We start from the raw sequence: 23,576 nt of genomic DNA on the forward strand, positions 1-23,576 counted from the left end.
CTCTTTCCCCGTCTGTCTCTTTTCTGTCTGTCTTGGTCTGTCTCTTTTCAGGTCTGTCTCTTTCCCCGTCTGTCTCTTTCCCCGTCTGTCTCTTTCCAGCTCTGTCTCTTTCTATTTATATATACATGAAGTCATGATTCATAGATTTTCTTATTTTGAGTGTACTTTTTGGGGGTTATAGAACCAAATAATAGCTTTTCCGTAAAGATATGTTCTCAAGATAATAGTCTTTCAACTTACAATGATTGTCTCAGAGTAATAACCAATAAATATTCTTGAGGGACAAATGCTGCATAAGAGGAGCTGTGAAGGAGTTATGACAATCTGTGCACGGTGAATGATTAATACTATATCAGTAAGGTTAAAATAATTAGTTTTACTGTATATACTGTAGTATTGCTGTATATTGTTTTGTGGTTCGATTTGAGTAGTAAATTGCAATGAAAAAATTACATCACTATACAAGTGTGCAGAATTATTAGGCAAGTTGTTTTTTTCATGAATAATTTTATTCAGGAACAACTACAGAGCTGTTGGTCAGTTCAAAAGATGTCAACCCCTTCCCAACATGGACAATTTCCATTTTTTTTGTTTTCTTTCTTTCCTCCCCTTCTTCCAAATGCCATAACTTTTTTATTTTTCTGTTCACATAGAAGTATGAAGCCTTGCTTGCGGGACGAGTTTTATCTTTGATTGACACCCTTAATTTTTCCATATCGTGTATTTGAAAACAGGAAAAGATGCCAAGAACTGTGAAATTGCAAAAAATAAATAATAATTTCTGACATTGTTTTATGTGAAATGTTTTTATGGCCTAAATAGTTTCAAAACGTTACCTGGCAATATGATTCTTCTCATCAGTATACAATAATTATAATACCAAACTTGTCTATTTTTTTTATTATTATTTTAGTTTTTTTAAAAAATCTTAAATGTTTAAAATATTTTTTTCTCCATGTGTCACCATTTTCCAAGGTTTGTAAAGTTTTCATTTTTTTGTGACGGAGCTGTTTAAGGGCTTATTTTTTGCAGTGTGAAATTATATTTTTTTTCATATTTAAAATACAATTTATTTTATTAACTTTTTACTGTATTTATTAGTCCCTTTATGGTACTTGAACGTGTGAACGTATGATCGCTTATATTATACACAGCAATACCACAGGGCTCACCCTTTAGGTCCCCTACATACACCCTCTACCCACTTGTGTCTTACATGTATGGTAGATGTTGGTAAGGGATTAATAAACCTGAATTCTGAGTATTTAAGAAAGTAAAAGTGAGGTATCATCTTTCTTAGGAGAATATTGTTACACAGAATTATTGGGCGACTATTACTGTGCAGAATTTTTATGCAACGAAATGAAAAACATACATTTTCCTATTTTGATTGTTTATCTTCATCTGTTAAAGTGATAATAACAAAAGATCTGCAAATATATAAAAATATATTTCTAACATAAAAAAATAAGTATAAAAGCCGCTTTACATGCTGCGATATCGTTACCGCCATCGGTTGTGCGACACGAGCAAATCGCTGCCCCTGGCGCACAACATCGCTCAGACCCGTCACACTACTTACCTGCCTAGCGACGTCGCTGTGACCGGCGAACCGCCTCCTTTCTAAGGGGGCGGTTCGTTCAGCGTCACAGTGACGTCACTAAGCAGCCGCCCAATAGAAGCGGAGGGGCGGAGATTAGCAGGACGTAACATCCCGCCCACCTCCTTCCTTCCGTATTGCCGGCGGCCGCAGGTAAGGTGAGGTCCCTCGTTCCTGCGGTGTCACACATAGTGATGTGTGCTGCCGCAGGAACGACGAACTACATCGTACACGCAGCAGCAACGATAATTAGGAACATGGGGGCATGTCACCGATTAGCGATTTTGGACGTTTTTGCGACGATTCAAAATCGCTCATAGGTGTCACACGCAACGACATCGCTAAAGCGGCTGGATGTGCGTCACAAATTCTGTGGCCCCAACGAGATCGCTTGAGCGATGTCGTAGCGTGGAAAGCGGCCTTTAACGTCCAATATGGTCACCCTTCTTTTCATAACAGTCATAAGCTTTCCATCCATGTAGTCTGTCAGTTTCTTAAAGGGAACGTGTCACCAGTATTTTTCATGTCCAAACAAAAATAGTACTTCAGCAGTGCCTGTGCTGCATTGCAAAACGGTGTATATAATCCCTGACTCCCACTGTATGCCCCCCAAAACCTCTTTAAATTCTCCATTGCTCCATGTAAATCCGGACTGTCCAATCCAATGGACGTCCTTGGTGCGGTGCCTATCCCTCCCCTCCACTGCTAATCGCCATCCTCTTGCTTTGATTTATGCACTTTCCTCTGCCCCACTGCAGGCAGAGCCTAAATCATAAGTGTTCATGCGTCATCATTGTCGCCAGGCAAAATCTAACAGCTGTAAAGTCATAGCCAAATAGCTACGGGCGATGGGCGTCCTTGGTGTGATGCCTATCCCTCCCCTCCACTCCTGATCGCCATCCTCTTGCTCTGATTGACGCACTTCGCTCTGCCCTACTATGTGCAGTGTCTAAAACACAAGTCCACATGCATTTTGTCTGGCTATGTGGTTCAGGCAAGAGGTGTCATCCATGTCAATCAAACCAAGAGGATGGCGATAAGCAGCAGAGAGGAGGGATAAACGCTGCATCAAAGACGCCGATAGGATCAGACCATCTGGATGTACATAGAGCACAGGAGAATTTAAAAAGGTTTTTAGGTAGGGCATACAGTGGGAATCAGGGAAATATATACACTTTTATGGAATAAAAGGATAAACTGGAGAATGAACTGGGAACTAAGAGGAGAGATATATTGCAGGACATAATGTGTACACAATGCAGAGAAGTGAGAAAACATGCAGAATGGACTGTGAAGAGGATGTTAAGAGAAAGGATATACTGCAGGAAGGACTGTGTAGAGGAGGCTAAAAGGAACGATATACAGAAGGATAGACTGTGTTCAGGGGAATGATAGCAGATATATGCTGCAGGATGGGGCTCTACAGTATATACAGGGAACTGAAAGGAGGATACTGCAGGATGTGCTTCTTCAAAGAGGGTTTGAGATTAGTTGACCGGTGTATGTTGCTTGTTACTAAGAGGCCAGTCATGTGAAACTGCAGATATAGCTCTATTAATACATGTGGCAGAAGAGTATCTTTTGCCATTGTGCCGCCCCCACGTCAGCAGTCGGGCTGCTCGGATCTGGATCCGCAGTGGCTCGAGGGATTTCCAGACCTGGGGGTCGCGCGAACACTCAAATAAAAAAAGGACGTATATATACAGGGATTGCTGGGAATACTTTGTGACGCCACCCATGGTGTGTTGTAATATGGAGTACCATCGCTGCTGTTGGGAGGCACCGGGGGCGATGGAATGGCAGCTGGTTGTTTAACCTCTCCGTGCATAGGGGTGGATGCCCCGGGGCTCAGTGTCCAGAACACGGGGAGTGATGTAACCAGAGGTGGCGCGTCCGGGGGATGTTGATGTACTCACTGTTGAATAATTGCACACAAGTCTGTTGGTAAACAAAGGTGTCAGTGGCTGGCTGCCGCGTCTGGGTGTACTCGGGTCCCACACCCGGCTGGTGTACCGATGTCCCTTCCTCCAGCATTCTGTAATTTTTCCTTACTTCTGGATAACTCCGTTTGGAACGGGGAAGTTCGCTCCCGGTATGTTCTGGTTGGGAGATGTGCCCGCGAAAACTGACCCTTGGGATTTCAGTGGGTGTTTGCGGATACCCTATCCCCGTGGTGGGCTGCCGTTTCGCTCTATCTGGGCTAACACTTCTGGAGCAATGTCTGAAACCTTGCTCCCGGCCTGGTGAATTAGAGAAGGGGCTTGCAACCGTCTTCTAACTAGGGTCCAGGTACGCCGCCTGTGCATGGTTTCAGGACCTGATCCCCGCTGTCGGTACCGGTGGGCTCCAACCCTGTCCCGGTCCGCTCTGGATCTCCCGCAACCGGACTCCCGTCACCTTTGGACACGGTCCACTGCTTGCCACTTAGCCAGTAGACCAGGGCCACTACCCTGGCTACCCTCCACTAGGCACAGCCTTGACCTCCACAGTCTGTCACTGTCACAGACTCCTCTCCACTTGCACCTCCATCTTCAACTTGAACTTAGCTTAGACTACTGTGTTCCTACCCCCGGATCCTCAAGACCCCTAGGTGGGTGCTTCCAAACCACCTGGTCCTGCCCACTGGTGTGTCCTTCTTACCCTGAGGGGGGTGTCTAGGATTTTGTGGCTGAATGGAGCTAGTGTGGGAAGGTGTTATGTGGGGTGTTGTGTTCTTCTGTGACCACCTGACGGCGCCAGGGTGTCACACCATATGCAGTAATAGCACTACAATGGCAGTTTTACAAAACTAATTTGTCAATAGCCAGCATAATCACTACTCACCTCTACTGTTATGGATGATTTCAGTGTTGAGTTCTCCTAGAACCAGCTAGTAATGAAAAACCACATAGGTAGCTATACTGATGTGTAGATGGCAGGTAATAAAATTGATCAGGCAGGGTACAGTACAAGAATAGAAAGTGCACAGAAACTCAGAAAGCTTGGAATAGGAGCACAGAGAAAATGGGATGCAGATGGGTGTCTTCAGCACTGAGGGGAGCCAAGTTTTGTGAAATATAGTATTAGCAATATTAGTAGCTTTGTGAAGCTGGATGCGCCAAGGGTATGTAAAGAATAAAGAAAGACACAAAGGTGTAAGTAAGAAACAACGTTGAGATTAGTCTTTATATTAACAATTAGCATGTATTTTCTGTGCTTAGTGAAAAAATAATATGATTTTAGGAATAACAATTATCTTGAGTACATTTACTAACTGTAAAGTACATGATTCACTCAAATTCATTATACAGTAATAGTTGTTTTGTAATAAAATTTCATGTTGTAAATGTATTTATTATTTTATTAAATATTAGTAGTTAGATATTACCATACTTCAAAGTTAAACTGCATATTTGATTAATTAAATATATATTTTTTGTTTTTGCTCTAAGCATTGCTTTAAAGGTCACTGCATTTGGTTAACTCCAGAAATTCTTCGGCAAGATGGAAATTGGGGACAATGGAGTAAATTCGGATCATGCTCTAGAACATGCGGAACAGGTGTCAGATATAGAACAAGAAGCTGTGACAATCCTCAGTAAGTTACGTTTTATTCATGTATGCATAGCCAGATGTTTTCAGTATATCCATATATTGTCATCTATGGAGGTATACAATCTGTGGAATCGCGAAGGTGTTGATTTACAGCTTACCCCTGAGCAGATTGGAATGCATGGTATAGGAGGATCAGAGCTGTGAACATCAGAGCATAGAAAAATATCCAAGGTTCCAGATATACAGTCATATGAAAAAGTTTGGGCACCCCTATTAATGTTAACTTTTTTTCTTTATAACAATTTGGGTTTTTGCAACAGCTATTTCAGTTTCATATATCTAATAACTGATGGACTGAGTAATATTTCTGGATTGAAATGAGGTTTATTGTACTAACAGAAAATGTGCAATCCACATTTAAACAAAATTTGACCGGTGCAAAAGTATGGGCACCCTTATCAATTTCTTGATTTGAACACTCCTAACTACTTTTTACTGACTTACTAAAGCACTAAATTGGTTGTGTAACCTCATTGAGCTTTGAACTTCATAGGTAGGTGTATCCAATCATGAGAAAAGGTATTTAAGGTGGCCACTTGCAAGTTGTTCTCCTATTTGAATCTCCTATGAAGAGTGGCATCATGGGCCCCTCAAAACAACTATCAAATGATCTGAAAACAAAGATTATTCAACATAGTTGTTCAGGGGAAGGATACAAAAAGTTGTCTCAGAGATTTAAACTGTCAGTTTCCACTCTGAGGAACATAGTAAGGAAATGGAAGAACACAGGTACAGTTCTTGTTAAGTCCAGAAGTGGCAGGCCAAGAAAAATATCAGAAAGGCAGAGAAGAAGAATGGTGAGAACAGTCAAGGACAATCCACAGACCACTTCCAAAGACCTGCAGCATCATCTTGCTGCAGATGGTGTCAATGTGCGTCGGTCAACAATACAGCACACTTTGCACAAGGAGAAGCTGTATGGGAGAGTGATGCGAAAGAAGCCTTTTCTGCAAGCACGCCACAAACAGAGTCGCCTGAGGTATGCAAAAGCGCATTTGGACAAGCCAGTTACATTTTGGAAGAAGGTCCTGTGGACTGATGAAACAAAGATTGAGTTGTTTGGTCATACAAAAAGGCATTATGCATGGAGGCATAAAAACACGGCATTCCTAGAAAAGCACTTGCTACCCACAGTAAAATTTGGTGGAGGTTCCATCATGCTTTGGGACTGTGTGGCCAATGCTGGCACCGGGAATCTTGTTAAAGTTGAGGGTCGCATGGATTCAACTCAGTATCAGCATATTCTTGACAATAATGTGCAAGAATCAGTGACGAAGTTGAAGTTACGCAGTGGATGGATATTTCAGCAAGACAATGATCCAAAATACCGCTCCAAATCTACTCAGGAATTCATGCAGAGGAACAATTACAATGTTCTGGAATGGCCATCCCAGTCTCCAGACCTGAATATCATTGAACATCTGTGGGATGATTTGAAGCGTGCGGTCCATGCTCGGCGATCATCAAACTTAACTGAACTGGAATTGTTTTGTAAACATGAATGGTCAAATATACCTTCATCCAGGATCGAGGAACTCATTAAAAGCTACAGGAAGAGACTAGAGGCTGTTATTTTTGCAAAAGGAGTATCTACAAAATATTAATGTCACTTTTATGTTGAGGTGCCCATACTTTTGCACCGGTCAAATCAAATTTTGTTTAAATGCGGATTGCACATTTTCTGTTAGTACAATAAACCTCATTTCAATCCAGAAATATTACTCAGTCCATCAGTTATTAGATATGTGAAACTGAAATAGCTGTTGCAAAAACCCAAATTGTTATAAAGAAAAAAGGTTAACATTAATAGGGGTGCCCAAACTTTTTCATATGACTGTAGATAGATCCAGCAATATATGGAATGTGACCAAATCTTAATACCGTGGGCTCTGCATGCCGCTATTTTTTATTTAAAATAACACAATTGAGATACAATAGAAGTGAAGATTTTTCAAGTTTAATTCAAGTGGCGGAACAGAAATATTCTGGGAAATGTGTACGAATTGCAACCATTTTTCTACAAAGGCATCAAAAAAACTCAACAAAAACAGCCATTACCCAACAAAGGTCAAACAGTAAATGCACTAGCAGGATGCAGCCGGCCACTTTTGATAAAGGTGAGGGAAGCACAGGTGCAGAATACCGATAAGACAACCACTCTCAGCCTACCATATCATAGAGAGTGGTTGCTGGTATTAAACATGAGATTTGCATAGGACGCCAGTCACACAGGTATGTGCGATGCACACAGTTTGGCTCATAGCCTATTGATGACTCCTATACTATTAGATCAGGCGGGCTGCCCAGCACTATATAAGTGCATTAACACACAGGACAGACACACCAAAGGGCCCAGCTGCAGCCTGCCGAAAATTGTCCAATTTAAAAAAATAATTCTAAAATGATATTTAATAAAGAGAGGTATTGGCCAAAATACATAAGCTTGTAACCCAGCGTCAAGGCTTATGAGTTGGTCCGGCTGCATTCTGCGAGCGCATTTGCTGTTTGACCAGTTGGCTAATGGCTGTTTGGATACTTTTTAATTTTTCCCCGGCCCAAGAGATGTGATATGATTAGATTATGTTCTTGTACGATCAGAAATAACCATTACACAGTACAGAGCAGGGACACATATAGAGGATTATCTCCGCATAGGAACATTTAAAGAAAACAAAAACACATTCAATTGAGGAGTTTATTATAATTCCTGCCTGACCCTAAATTGGCTATGCCTGATAGGTTCTCTGGAGGTTGGGATAAGTTTGTTGTTTTTAGGGAAGCTTGTAAACTGTACTTTAGGCTTCGACCGCACTCCTCGGTTACCGAGGAGCAGCGGGTGAGGATTGTGATCTCCCTTCAAGCTTGGCATTTTTGGACGGTTGATTAATTTTTCAGTGCTGTGGGGCTTGTTTATGATGATCCTGGCTGTGTTTCCTTGGTTGAGTTCAAACTATGTCAGCTTTGACAGGGAGATCAGTCAGCTGAGGAGTTTTGCTGTGAGTGAACCTGAAGATGGTTCACATACACTAGGTGGAATGACCCTCTTTGGAGTTAGTTTTATCAGGGTCTTTCTGAAAAAGTAAAAGACGTCTTTGTGCTGTATGGGACTCCTGTGTCCTTGGAGGCTGCATTGTCCCTAGCAATTCGGCTTGATCGTCATCTCCATGACAGACCAAATGAGATACCGCTACCTACTGAGGTTTTTGTCTCTAATGATCTTCGGTCTAACCCTGCAGAGGAACCCATGCAGTTTGAGGGGCAACTTTTACACTGAACTTCCAGTTGTTTGGTGCAAAACAGGAGTCTGTTTTTTTTGTTTTTGTAACGGTCATTTTTTAGGTACCTGCCTCTCAATATGTAACCATAAACAACCACTGTAAAAACGAATGAGCCAAGGTTGCATGGAGGATAGCAACCTGGGTGTACATATCTTTTCCGTAAGTAGGTCACAGGTTTTTTTACCCACCGAGGTCATTTTAGGTTGAAGAAAGGTGTTTATTTTTGCCTTTTTGGTTAGTGGTGCGGAGTCCAATCTGGTGGATGCTTAGCTTGTCGAGAGCCCAGGGCTTTACTCCTCATGAGTTGCCGAAGCCTATTCCCATAATTGCTATAGATTCTGCAACCATGAGTCAGGAGCATTCACTCAGGTTGTTCAGGATTTATGTCTCCAGGTTGGGGCTATGCACACTGAATCCATTGGCTGTTATGTGCTTGAGGAGTTGTAGGTCTTTCATGGCTTACACAATCCTGCAGTAGACTTTTAGTCATGGGAGGTTTTGGGGTGTAGCAATTACTGTCTAAATAACTGCATGAACACCTATATAGCTATGGCCTCTATCTACCAGGTGATTGCCAGAGTCAGACTTTTTCAGACTTTGAGGATCTTTTTCTGAGCAAGGGTGTCAGGAGCTGCCATCTCACTGCCCTTACTGTCTTAATCAATCTAATTCCAGGGTTCAAGTTGCCTAAAAACAGGTTATATAACATTTCTTGTCTTCAGAGGCAAGCTATGAAGGATTACATTACAGAGAGCTTTGCCAAAAGTCATATTAGATCCTCCTCATCTCTCATAGCAGCAGGATTTTTGTTAGCTAGGAAAAAAATGAGGAGTTGTGCTTCTCTTTGGATTTCCATAAACTAAATTGGATCACCGTTTGGGATCCTTACCCTCTCATCCCAGACCTCTTTAATGAGATTGTCAGGGCAAAATGGTTTATCAAATTGGATTTTAGAGGGGCCTACAATCTTATCCATATCAGGGAGGGGTCATGAGTGAAAGACGACCTTCAATACTCCAGAGGGGCATTATGAAAATCTTGTCATGTGTTTTGGTTTGTCCAATGTTCCCTCTGTTTTTCAGCATTTTGTTTTCAACATCTGGTGGGTAGATTTGTGGTAGTCTATTTGTTTGTCATTTTAATTTATCCGCCTGACCTAGAGTCACACCAGGTACATGTGAGGCAGGTTTAACAAGTACTTAGGAAGAAAAAACGTTTTGTCAAGTTAGAGAAATGTATGTTTACCATTCAGGAGATTCAATTTCTGGGCTATTGATTATCATCCACTGGTTATCGTATGGATCCCGCAAAAGTCTGGTAAGTCCTCTACTGAAATCTCCCTGGAAATCTGTATACTTTACAGCAGTTTTTTGGTTTTGCCAACTATCACCATAGGTTTATTACAAAAATTTCGGTAGTAGCTAAACCATTAACTGATATGACCAGGATACGGACAGTCTTTTTGAGATGGTCTGAGCAGCCTCATGTGGCGTTTGCTTCCTTAAGGAAAAGTTTTGCTTCGCTCTGATCCTCACACAGCCCAACATCACCAACCACTTATTGTAGAGGTGGATGCATCTGAGGTGAGGCTAGGGGCTATATAGTCACAGAGGTCGTCCCCAAGTGAAAAGCGTCTGTGCGCATTTTTCTCCAAAAAATTGTCACCCGCTGAAAGGAACTATGATATTGGCAATAGGGAACTTCTGGCTATGAAATTGCCTTTGACGACTGTTATCATTTTTTGGAGGGGGCAGTACATCAGGTCATGGTCCTCAAGGATTATAAAAATGTATTATATTTGGAATCTGCTAAGTGACTGACTCAGGGGTACTTTGCACATTGCGACATCGCTACTGCGATCTCGTCGGGGTCAAATCAAAAGTGACGCACATCCGGCGCCAGTAACAACATCGCAACGTGTAAAGCTTAGAAGCACCTATAAACAATCACAAAAGCGTCGAAAATCGGTGATCTGTGTAGTGTCGGTCATTTCCATAATTCCACTGCAGCGACAGGTACAATGTTGTTCCTCGTTCCTGCGGCAGCACACATCGCTGTGTATGAAGCCGTAGGAGCGAGGAACAACTCCTTACCTGCGTCCCGCCTGCAATGAGGAAGGAAGGAGGTGGTCGGAATATTTACGTCCCACTCATCTCCGCCTCTGCTTCTATTGGCCACCTGCCGTGTGACGTCGCTGTGACGTCGCTGTGACGCCGCACAACCCGCCCCCTTAGGATCCAGAGCGACGTCGCAGGGCAGGTAAGTGCATGGGAAGCTGCCGTAGCGATAATGTTCGCTACAGCAGCTATCACAAGAAATCGCATCTGCGACGGGGGCGGGAACTATCGCGCTCGGCATCGCTACAATCGGCTAGCGATGTCGCAGCGTGCAAAGTACCTCTTAGACAAGCAAGGTGGTCTCTGTTTTTTACCAGATTCAACTTTTTTGTGACTTATCATTCAGGGGTTAAAAAAATTAAGACCGATGCATTGTCCCATTGTTTCCTGGAGGAGATAATAGTGGGGAGCCTGTCCCCATTTTGCAGAAAGGAGTTGTTATTTCTACAATATGTTTAGACCTGAAGGAGGGGATTATTGAGCCCTAGGGGGACGCCCCTGCTGCTTGTCCTCCAGGTAAACTGTTTGTTGGATCTATTTTCTCATTGTTTTTGGTGGTCAAGGTTTCATTAGGTTGTACAGGATTATGTCTTGTCTTGTAATACATATGCACATTCTGAAACCCACCATACTCATCCATCTGGGGTTCTGCAATTGTTAGTCATTCATTGTAGACCGTGAACTCACCTATTGGTTGATTTTATCACTGATCTCCCCATGTCTGCAGGTAAAACAGTGGTTCTAGTATTTGTTGGTACATTTAGCAACATTGCTCATTTTATTGCATTACCAGCACATCTGAGTGCTAAAACATTGGCACAAGTTTTGATTAATGAGAATGTGAAACTCTGATTTTGACCAAACTTGCGTAAAAATGGCGAAAACTGCTAAAATTTGTGCATAACTCCAAGTTTACAATATTTCAAGATGTTTGATGCCAGAATTCTGGTGTAAACATTTTGATGAATCGGGCCCATAATATCTTGCTTTATTTGACAAAATTGTTGCCTAGAAAAATATTGTCTGCAATGCTCAAACTTATAATGTTTTATATTTAGCCCATCTAATGGAGGTCGTTCATGTACAGGACCAAGCTATGAATTACAGCTCTGTAACCATCAAGAGTGTCGTAAAGATGCCGAGGACTTCAGAGAAGAACAGTGCAAACAATGGGACCCATTTTTTGAATATCAGAATGCTAAACATCACTGGACTCCATATGAACATCCAGATGGTAATTTTTTGTTTAGTACCTTTTTAAGATGACTTTCTAAAAAATAAATGTATGACACTGTCCTTTCTTTATCTGTGGAAAACTGTCAGGTTCTCTTTGTTTTTAGCTTATTTTTATCATTCTAAAATAAAAAATGTTTAGGCATTAACCAGATAGATCAGGTTATCCATGTTTGTTTAGTGCTCCTTTAACTGACAATGACTGGTTATCTACAAGCTAGTATTATTATTTGCAGCATTTTTCTGTACATGTACTGTATGTCTAAATGCACTGCATGTATAAACATTAAAATCATTGTGCTATGCAATGAGAAATATGGGTATCTTAATAGGAATCTGTCAGCAGGATTTCACCTCCCCCCAAACTATTTATATGCACGTGTTGTGCTGTCAAAGACAAGTGTCCAGCAGTACCTTTAGCCAGACAGTCTAGTTCTCCATTACTGAAAAATCAACATTATAATTGATTTGCAAGTGAGGATGTAGATCTGACGCCTCTGTCACCCCAACTCTACTCCCCACATAGAAAGGAGGAAGTAGCACTAAGCAGGAAACAGAGCTGGAGTGACAGAGGCTTTAGATCTACAGCCTTATTTGCATATCAATAAAAATATATTCTCAGTAGGGTACGGACTGGTTATGTAAAAGTATTGCTGGACTTTCCTGTGAGAGAGCTAGATGGACATATACAGAGTTTGAGATGTGAATACTGCTGACAGATTCTCACCTGCTGGTGGTTAAAAATCCAAGATGTGGAGCCCAATGCAGGTTTACAGTATTTGTATATATGAGAATGAAAACTAAAGTTGTGCCTACTTAATTGCAGAATTGTCTCGCATGTGCATGTCTCCTGGAGTACAAATAAAATTACTGTTTTTGTAATTCACTACCTTAGTTTTAATTGTTACAGTAAATGAATGAATTGGTTTTCAGCTGATAACTTTCTGTTTATAGCTTTCGGGCCTCATGTGGCCAATGCTGGGTTAAAATAATAACATTAGATGTTACTGACTTTCCTTTGGTCCAGCATAGGGCTGGCATTAGGGCAGGGCAAACTTTACAGCAGGCTGCCAAGGGACCCCCTTTCCCTTGGGACCCCAGCGTCTACAGTAGGAGCTATATCGCTAATAGCATTATCTGTATAGCTTGTGATGTAAAGACTGCTTGAGGACCCTTGGTGACATGTCATGTAGTCATGTAACTGTAATGTCACCACTGGAAGGAATGAGCAGGAATGAGCAGGCTCCTGCTGTTATGTGTGCGTGTGTGTGTATATATATATATATATATATATATATATAATATATATTTATTATATATATATATATATATATATATATAGTATGTGTGTGTGTGTGTATGTGTGTGTATATATATATGTCTAATATATAAAGCTGAATGTGTGTGTGTGTGTGTGTGTGTGTGTCCGGCATTGCCATCTCCATCATCGCAGCTACAGCCACAAAATTTTGCACACTCACACGTCTGGACCCCGAGAGCGTCATAGGCTATGTTGTGAGGTGAAATTTTAGCCCCGCGCGTTCCAATTTACCAGTCAATTTTTCTATCTACATAATGGGGAAAAAGTGAAACCAAAAGTGTATCTGCACAGTCGCATTTACAATCACGAAATTTTGCACAGACGCCCATGTGACCCAGGGTATGTCATAGACTATGTTTTGACAGGAAAATTTAACCCCGCGTTTTACAGTTACGCTACAAAAAACATGCCTCCATTAAAGTAAATGGAGCCTGGAACTACAGGTTATTAGTAGGAGCTGTGATTGGTTGCTATAGGAACAAAAGACATTCATAGTATAAGATGCTTATATGTGAGGTAATAAGATGTCGGTGGGGAGACGGATAGAGAGAGACAGAGACAGACAGAGACAGACGGGGAAAGAGACAGACTTGGAAAGAGACAGACCTGGAAAGAGACAGAGCACATTACTGGGCCAATTTAGTTAAATCTGTGTGGAATATCTGTGGTGTTGAAATATATGTTGTGTTATATATATATAAACACACACAAAGTGCCTTGCAAAAGTATTCACTCCCTTGGTTTTTTTCTGCCTATTTTATTACAGTATAACCTGTGTTTCCATATTTTTGTACTGCAATTATGATGCATGAACACTAAATAGTTTAGGTTGGATTTCTATGACATCAGGGGGTCTGTTAAAGACCTCCGTGTCATTACGGCACTTCTTTGAAACCCTGCTTGTGGCCAGGCTTCAAAGGAGACTAAAATTGTCACTATATGCAGCTATGCTATGGCTATATAGCATAAACAATTAGAAGATCACATCTTCAAATCCCCGATAGAACTATTAAGAACCGTAAAACGTTATAAAAAATGTTTTAAACAATATGAGAGTAAAAAGTCATAAAAGTTAAAGTTACATCTTTTTTGTCCCATTAAAAATAAAGATAAAAAAATACACACATGTGGTATAGCTGGGTTCAGAAATGTCTGATCTATCAAAATATAAAAATAATCAACCCAATCGGGATGCACTGTAATAATAAAAAAGTTGCATGACAAAACTAATGTTTTTTGGTCACTGCAATACCACAAAAAATGCTGTAACAAGTGATCAAAACATCATATCTATCCCAAATGGTATAAATGAAAACGTCGCCTCACCCTGCAAAAAATAATCCATCACATGGCTCCATCAACCAAAAAATGAAAATGTTATGGGTCTTGAAAAATGACGACACAACCCCCAAATTTTTTGGGAAAGAATCACATTAGGCAGGCTGCACTGCCAGAAATGAGGATCCATCCATGTAGCATCAGATAAGGTTTTCACTAGTACCTATGCATTTTGGCGATTCTCAAGGTAAAAAGAAAACAAATGAAAAATCTGAAATGTGTTGGCACTAATAACCTTATCTAAAGCTCCAAAACTCCTCATGTCCCATAGCACATCCCACCTAACGTGATTCTCTCCATTCTGGTAAATATACATCTGGAAGATATCTTCTACAGCCAGGGGCAGCAGCACGCTGTTGTGTCTTCACACACCATCAGGTCAGCGCCACCACCTCCTCTCCGTGGTGTTCTTTTTAAATGGCACTGCCCTAGTGTGTGCACTTTTGCTCCTCCTCAAGTGCTTAATTTTAGCATTAGTTTCCTATTTTTCTTTCAGAAAAAGAAAGATGTCATCTTTACTGTCAGTCAAAAAAAACTGGAGATGTGGTGTATATGAAAAGACTAGCACATGATGGAACACAGTGCTCATATAAAGATTCTCATAATATCTGTGTTCGAGGGGAATGTCTGGTAAGTAAAAAAGTTAAAATTGTTTAAATCTTTATTTTAAGCACAAATGCAACATATTCTTAGGAAGTTACATCCTCTGGAATAATTTGCCTTATTATTACATCCTTATTTTTTGCATTTTACTGATCTGTTTAAAGATATATACTGTGATTTTTGTTTTGTATCCATTTGCATCCAATTGTGTCACTGAACATCTGTAGTGTTCTGGACCTACACAGTGCTTATAAACTGATTAAGTTAAACCAGGGGTGGGGAACCTTTGTTCAACCGGGGGCCATTTGGAAATTTCTACCAACCTTCGGGGGCCGCACAAAATTATCAATGTAAAAATGACCCTGCTATATTTGGTCAAACAATTAATTAACTTACCCCTATTGTGGCGGCCAGAGCGGCTTCTCTTTGGTGCAGCTGTGATGTTTGGTGATACTAATCATGTTTCTTCTCACAACTGCTTTTTCATTTTTGTATGGGTCTGGAGCGCAGTCAACTCTTTGTGATAAGATTGGTAAATCATATACATCACATAACAGACGCTGTATATACATCACAGGAGACACTGGAGGCACATATAACACATAGGAGACACTGGGACTGCTGTATATACATCACAGGAGACACTGGAGGCACATATAACGCATAGGAGACACTGGGACTGCTGTATATACATCACAGGAGACACTGGAGGCACATATAACACATTGGGGACACTGGGACTGCTGTATATACATCACAGGAGACACTGGAGGCACATATAAAACATAGGAGACACTGGGACTGCTGTATATACATCACAGGAGACACTGGGGGCACATACACATACATCACACAAGGGACTGGGGACATGTATATGCCCCCAGCCCCTCTTGTGATGTATATGCCCCCAGCCCCTCCTGTGATGTATATGCCCCCCAGTCCCTCCTGTGATGTATATGCCCCAGTCCCTCCTGTGATGTATGTGCCCCCATCCCTCCTGTGATGTATGGGCCCCCAGCTCCTCTTGTGATGTATATGCCACCAGCCCCTCTTGTGATGTATGTGCCCCCAGCCCCTCCTGTGATGTATATGCCCCCCGCCCCTCCTGTGATGTATATGCCCCCCGCCCCTCCTGTGATGTATAAGTCACAGGAGACGCTGAGGACATGCACATCACAAGAGGGGCTGGGGACATGCACATCACAAGAGGGGCTGGGGGCATGCACATCACAAGAGGGACTGGGGACATGCACATCACAAGAGGGGCTGGGGCGGAGGCGCCACAAGAGGGGCTGGGGCACAGGCGCCACAAGAGGGGCTGAGGCGCAGGCACCACACAAGAGGGGCTGGGGTGCAGGCACCACACAAGAGGGGCTGGGGCGCAGGCGCCACAAGAGGGGCTGGGGCGCAGGCACCACAAGAGGGGCTGGGGCGCAGGCTCCACACAAGAGGGGCTGGGGCGCAGGCTCCACACAAGAGGGGCTGGGGCGTAGGCACCACACAAGAGGGGCTGGGGTGCAGGCACCACACAAGAGGGGCTGGGGCGCAGGCACCACACAAGAGGGGCTGGGGCGCAGGCACAACACAAGAGGGGCTGGGGCGCAGGCACCACACAAGAGGGGCTGGGGCGTAGGCACCACACAAGAGGGGCTGGGGCTCAGGCACCACACAAGAGGGGCTGGGGCGCAGGCACCACACAAGAGGGGCTGGGGCGCAGGCTCCACACAAAAGGGGCTGGGGCGCAGGCTCCACACAAGAGGGGCTGGGGCGTAGGCACCACACAAGAGGGGCTGGGGCGCAGGCACCACACAAGAGGGGCTGGGGCGCAGGCACCACACAAGAGGGGCTGGGGCGCAGGCACCACACAAGAGGGGCTGGGACGCAGGCACAACACAAGAGGGGCTGGGGCGCAGGCACCACACAAGAGGGGCTGGGGCTCAGGCACCACACAAGAGGGGCTGGGGCGCAGGCACCACACAAGAGGGGCTGGGGCGCAGGCACCACTGGGGGGGAAGAGAAATCACTTGCGGAGCCCTGACATCAGTGGGGGGGGAGGGACACATAAATCTGGGGTGATACACAGCATTGGGGGGCACACAGCACGGAGGGGAGGGGGACCACAAAGCACTGGAAAGGGCACACAGCAGCAGAGGGCTGGCGCTTGACACACAGCAGCGCCGGACTCACAGCATCAGAGAGCAGGCAGGCACCAGACACGCAGCTCCGAGGGCCGGGGGGCGGGCACGCAGCTCAGAGGGCCGGTGGGCGGGCACGCAGCTCAGAGGGCCGGGGTCGGGCATGCAGCTCAGAGGGCGGGCACTGCAGAGCACTAAACCCGCCCAAAAAGTAAGTCCTCTCTCGCTGGCACTGGCCAGCGGGAGAACGCATTGGTAAGCACAGCAGCACATGTGCGGATTTAAAGGGCCGGCGGCCCACAAGATGGCGGTGGCAGCTCGAGCACTGCCGCCCCCGGGAATCAGCCCGGGGGCCGCATAAAAGAGCATGGCGGGCCGTATACGGCCCGCGGGCCGGGGGTTCCCCACCCCTGAGTTAAACGGATGACATAATAGATGACCATTCATTATGATCTATTTTCCACAGACTTTAATGGGGTGGTCCAAATGCCTACATTTTTTATCCAAATCGCTTTCTGTTAAGTGCAATAATCTAAACTAATTTCTAATATACTTGCATTAAAAAAAATTTCCCACCATTCCAAAACTACACTATCTAACTGCTATTGTATATTTTTTCTTTACTTCCTCTCTGGTGATGTTTTCTTTGAGAATCCCGGTGCATGCAAGGATATTCAAACAAAGTGTCATCAGAGAGCAGAGGTTGCAGTTGCTGAAACAGCCTCTGGCTCCTACCTGAAATGAAGTGTCATCATTTATGCTTATTTCAGGGGCTGGGCTAGTCACTGTGCATTGTGTGATGTGCATTGTGTGATGTGCACAATGGCAGCTCGCTCTTTTGTTTTACAGATCAGCAGTAATGAAGCAGCAACAAAATAGTACTAGAAAACCCAGTGTGCAGCGACCAGCACTGGCCCTGCAAATGATCTCACACTGGTCTCTGCACACTGGGTAAACTTTCACTGCTCTGGTGCTGGCTTGTTACTGCTGATCTGAGCTGACAACAGAGTGCACTGTCATGTTGCACATCGCACAGTTCACATAATACTGTGAGTAACTCAGCCCCTGAATTGAGTGTCACAAATGACGCTTTGTTTCAGGGAGGGGGCAGAGGCTGTGGCAGTGACCACAGCCTCAGCCCCCTGATACCACTTCATTTGAGTATCTTAGTAATTTTTAATGTAAGTATATTAGAAATTAGTTTAGCTTATGGTATTAAATTTATAAGGACTTAGATGAAAAATTACTTTGCCTTCCGACTACAACTTTAATGTTAATAAAAATGGAAATGCTGGTTCCATCTACTGTTTTGAGGAAGGAAATAAAAGCTGTGCAGTCAACATTTTTTTTGCCCATCCAAATGAATGGGTCCTCAAACTGAATATTTAATTTTCACTTTATGCTACACAAGCAATCATAAAAGCTGTTATATGAATACAGCCTTAAATGGGTTTTCAACCCATAAATTTTTAAAAACTCATACAGGAGGCTGTGAAATAAAATAAGAATAACTAAATTACACTTACACTCACCTTACCAATCCCCACTGCTCCTTTTCCAGTACTGTCCTGGTCTCCTGACTGGGTGGGCATGTGACTGCTGCAGCCATCGGTGCTATGTTGGACACTGCCGCAGCCAGCCAGAAGAGGAAGGATGGAGATTGCATTGGAAACCCAGGCAGTGCTGGAAGCAGAGTGGTGGGGGTCATTGAGGTATGTTTCAATTTTTTTTTAGTATTGTAGATTGATAAACCTCCTTAACCGAACCTGCATACAAATCCTATAAAGTTAATAGTTATTTAAATAAAGATGCTAAAAAATGTGCCTTAGACAATAATTATAATTTTCAGTACTTTTTTTAAGCTGTGGTGCATATACAGTGCCTACAAGTAGTATTCAACCCCCTGCAGATTTAGCAGGTTTGATAAGATGCAAATAAGTTAGAGCCTGCAAACTTCAAACAAGAGCAGGATTTATTAACAGATGCATAAATCTTACAAACCAACAAGTTATGTTGCTCAGTTAAATTTTAATAAATTTTCAACATAAAAGTGTGGGTCAATTATTATTCAACCCCAAGGTTTAATATTTTGTGGAATAACCCTTGTTTGCAATTACAGCTAATAATCGTCTTTTATAAGACCTGATCAGGCCGGCACAGGTCTCTGGAGTTATCTTGGCCCACTCCTCCATGCAGATCTTCTCCAAGTTATCTAGGTTCTTTGGGTGTCTCATGTGGACTTTAATCTTGAGCTCCTTCCACAAGTTTTCAATTGGGTTAAGGTCAGGAGACTGACTAGGCCACTGCAACACCTTGATTTTTTTCCCTCTTGAACCAGGCCTTGGTTTTCTTGGCTGTGTGCTTTGGGTTGTTGTCTTGTTGGGAGATGAAATGACGACCCATCTTAAGATCCTTGATGGAGGAGCGGAGGTTCTTGGCCAAAATCTCCAGGTAGGCCATGCTATCCATCTTCCCATGGATGCGGACCAGATGGCCAGGCCCCTTGGCTGAGAAACAGCCCCACAGCATGATGCTGCCACCACCATGCTTGACTGGTGGGATGGTATTCTTGGGGTCGTATGCAGTGCCATCCAGTCTCCAAACATCACGTGTGTGGTTGACACCAAAGATCTCGATCTTGGTCTCATCAGACCAGAGAACCTTGAACCAGTCTGTTTCAGAGTCCTCCAAGTGATCATGAGCAAACTGTAGACGAGCCTTGACATGACGCTTTGAAAGTAAAGGTACCTTACGGGCTCGTCTGGAACGGAGACCATTGCGGTGGAGTACGTTACTTATGGTATTGACTGAAACCAATGTCCCCACTGCCATGAGATCTTCCCGGAGCTCCTTCCTTGTTGTCCTTGGGTTAGCCTTGATTCTTCGGACAAGCCTGGCCTCGGCACGGGTGGAAACTTTCAAAGGCTGTCCAGGCCGTGGAAGGCTAACAGTAGTTCCATAAGCCTTCCACTTCCGGATGATGCTCTCAACAGTGGAGACAGGTAGGCCCAACTCCTTGGAAAGGGTTTTGTACCCCTTGCCAGCCTTGTGACCCTCCACGATCTTGTCTCTGATGGCCTTGGAATGCTCCTTTGTCTTTCCCATGTTGACCAAGTATGAGTGCTGTTCACAAGTTTGGGGAGGGTCTTAATTAGTCAGAAAAGGCTGGAAAAAGAGATAATTAATCCAAACATGTGAAGCTCATTGTTCTTTGTGCCTGAAATACTTCTTAATACTTTAGGGGAACCAAACAGAATTCTGGTGGATTGAGGGGTTGAATAATAAATGACCCTCTGAATAAACTGTTCACAATTTAAAAAAAAAAAAATAACATTCTTTTTTGCTGCAGTGCATTTCACACTTCCAGGCTGATCTACAGTCCAAATGTCACAATGCCAAGTTAATTCCGAATGTGTAAACCTGCTTAAATCTGTAGGGGGTTGAATACTACTTGTAGGCACTGTATATATATATATATATATATATATATATATATATATATAAGAATTACACTATTGGAGGCTATTTCCTTACTTGCATCCTGCAGTTTCTTCAGTTTTCCACTCTGCAGGCTCTATATTTTAATTTACTATTGATTCTGAGCTGATGGGAAAACACTAATTACTATGATGTCTCAGAGGGAATTCTGAGCTTTTTTTTCCTTAGTTATACTATTCTACATATTTTCACAAGTTTTCAGGTTCGGTTATGAAATGAGCCATTTCTTAATGATTTTTACCTCCTGAAATAAAATCTGGCAATTAAAATTTTTATTTGGCTCTTGCTTCTATGATATCAAAGACTTTTCCTTTTACTTCTACATACAATTAATGCTTAGAAGTTTCAGTACTTTGAAACATTATTCTATTTGCTAATATAAAGATGCAGAATATTTTGTTATGCTAATTTTCTGATACTTATTTAGAGAAAACTTAGCAACAATTTGAGTAATTAACCTGTCTAAACACTATTAGGAATTATAAACAGTTACAGAAATTGCACTACAAAATTTAGCCCTCATTGAGTGACAACTCTTTTTTGCTTGTCTCTTGTACTCCTGCATCGGATTATCTCTTACAATTGTCCAACAGGTAGAATATATCTTTGTCCTGTGTTAGCCAGTAGAGATAAAAAAAAAAAAAGTTTGTTTAAAAGAACTGAGAGTCCTCAGTGGTTGATACCTTTTAATGACTAACTGAAAATATGGTAATAATAGCAAGCTTTCGAGACTATGCAGGTCTCTTCATCAGGCTCAGTATAACACAAAATGGATGGATCTACCTGTGGCCAAATATTTTTGTAACCCAGACCACAGCATCATAGACATGAAATTGCTGGTATTGAAAGGAAATTTCAAGTCCCAAAGAGACAGGAGAGTCTGGGAATACACACTTATGATGACCTTTGACACATTCAGAGCAGGAATGAATGTGTCACATGGATTTATGTCTTTTTACATCAATTAAAAAATGTGTTCCTCAGAGCATCCGGGGGCATCACAGCCTGGACCAGACCCCAATCAGAGGACAATAAAACTTTCACACTGGTTATCTATGAACTACAGCAAAACCGAATTATGACTACTTTAAATAAAATTATTTTATTAATCAAAAATTACTTACAACACATACATTTAAAATAAGAGTATTTGAGAAAGGGAGGAGGTACTTTCCCTTGCCTAACCCTTCCTCAACGACGGGGGTCGGCGTCCTAGGGTAAAGACGCCCCCGTTCTTCGACGGCTTAACCCTACTCGGTCCCTCCCTCAAGGGTAAGAGATATCCCCTAAAAGATGGAATCAACCCCAACACTGGTAACACCAAAGTGAGGAAGAGGTGCTCAGTCCACAGTAGCTAATTTGTCTGTATCACTACTTGGGTGAGTGAGGGTAGGGTCCTGGGATGTCGTCATATATTAGGAGTCCATGTGCTCAGTATAAAGGATAGAAATGAGAGTCACATAGATAGAGACCATAGTATGCTATTGTCAATTATAGACACAGTTCATATGTAATTAGTACAACAAATGCCCATTACGGACATGAATCATATTGGGTATACGAAGGTTCAAGAAATGCCCGACGCGTTTCGCCCTTGTCAATGTTGGGGGCTCATCAGGGGCTTTCCAACATATTCTTGAACGAAGTGTCCACTTTTGAACAATTCTATGATAAAACATAACAAATCTATATTAATGACAATGTCCAATGATCAAACACCGCAACCCACATAGGGACTGAACAACAGTACTAACCAGTAGTGGTACAGGTTGTTCACTTCAGGCGGGAATAAGAAGATAATACACTGTCTACCCAGCTGGTCAATCATGAGGTTAGTCAAGATAACTTGTGCACCTATGTAGATAGACACATTATCAATTACGGCCAAGCCAATATTATATGTGATGCCACAGGCATGCATGTTGCAGACAGTACCTTATCAAAATGCAGGTGCCTGTCTCACACTGTTAAAGCATTTATGCAGTCACAACCGGACCCTGATAAAAGGTTAAAACAAGGTTTTGTATACTGCATTAGGCTTTCTAAGGCACACATGGATTCAAAGCCTCAGTATAAATACCTGGAATGTCAGATCCATCATAGAATATACGCTATGTGCTCAGGATAAGGACTGTGGCAGACGGCTGAATACCTCTAGTCCGCAATATTGCCAGTTCCACTGCATAAGATATACAATAGTGTAGGGAACTCCAATTAATCTCAAGACAGAGAAAACCTGCTCAACATATCATAATATTTGCAAACATGCAGCGGTACCTTAAATGTGTCAGTCAGAATAATTGTCCTCCACTGGTCACCAATGTTGCCGACAGCCTTAATAGGCTTATACCGTCACCCATATCATGATGATTACCCAGAAAGGTCCCTGCATTGGAGAGGGGGGTATTTAAACAATAAGTCTTACTATACATCCCTCCTCGTTCCTATACACAACGGGACACATACCTATTAGCTGTCTCCCCGTGTAGTCAGGAGTCACCGTAATAGATGAAAGCCAATCTACAAACAAATATATATATACATGTCAGCCTCCATTCAGCACATGTAGCTTCAGTTACTGGTCAGAGGATGCAGCGTTCCTACCTTATAGTGGGCCCATCTGGGGAGGATCAGTGTGGCGTCCAGTGATCGCTACCCTGATGAGGCAATGCCTATCGTATAGCGGCGCTGTGGTATGCTGACAGTGTAATTTGTCAACACAGAACTGCGCATGCGTACACATGATGTGTTACTTCTTACATCTAGGAACCAATGTTTGTTGGCCCTGGGGTAATGAATCTCGGACGCACGCCTCCCGATCACCTGACCGGACGTGATGTGAGTACTTCCACACGTCCT

The 23,576-nt window shown here is 42.8% G+C and overlaps 1 protein-coding gene across 1 annotated transcript in view; it reads left to right on the forward strand.

Moving 5' to 3' along the window:
- The window catches only part of LOC142303261 (A disintegrin and metalloproteinase with thrombospondin motifs 2-like), a 646,340-nt gene that overhangs the window by 496,711 nt on the left and 126,053 nt on the right, over positions 1-23,576 (forward strand). The window contains exons 11-13 of the mRNA XM_075344495.1: positions 5,032-5,177; positions 11,648-11,823; positions 14,978-15,111. Coding sequence (XP_075200610.1) covers positions 5,032-5,177; positions 11,648-11,823; positions 14,978-15,111 — 456 coding nt within the window. The remainder of the gene's footprint in view (positions 1-5,031; positions 5,178-11,647; positions 11,824-14,977; positions 15,112-23,576) is intronic.

This window comes from Anomaloglossus baeobatrachus, chromosome 4 (genome assembly GCF_048569485.1).
Source record: "Anomaloglossus baeobatrachus isolate aAnoBae1 chromosome 4, aAnoBae1.hap1, whole genome shotgun sequence".
NCBI lineage: Eukaryota > Metazoa > Chordata > Amphibia > Anura > Aromobatidae > Anomaloglossus > Anomaloglossus baeobatrachus.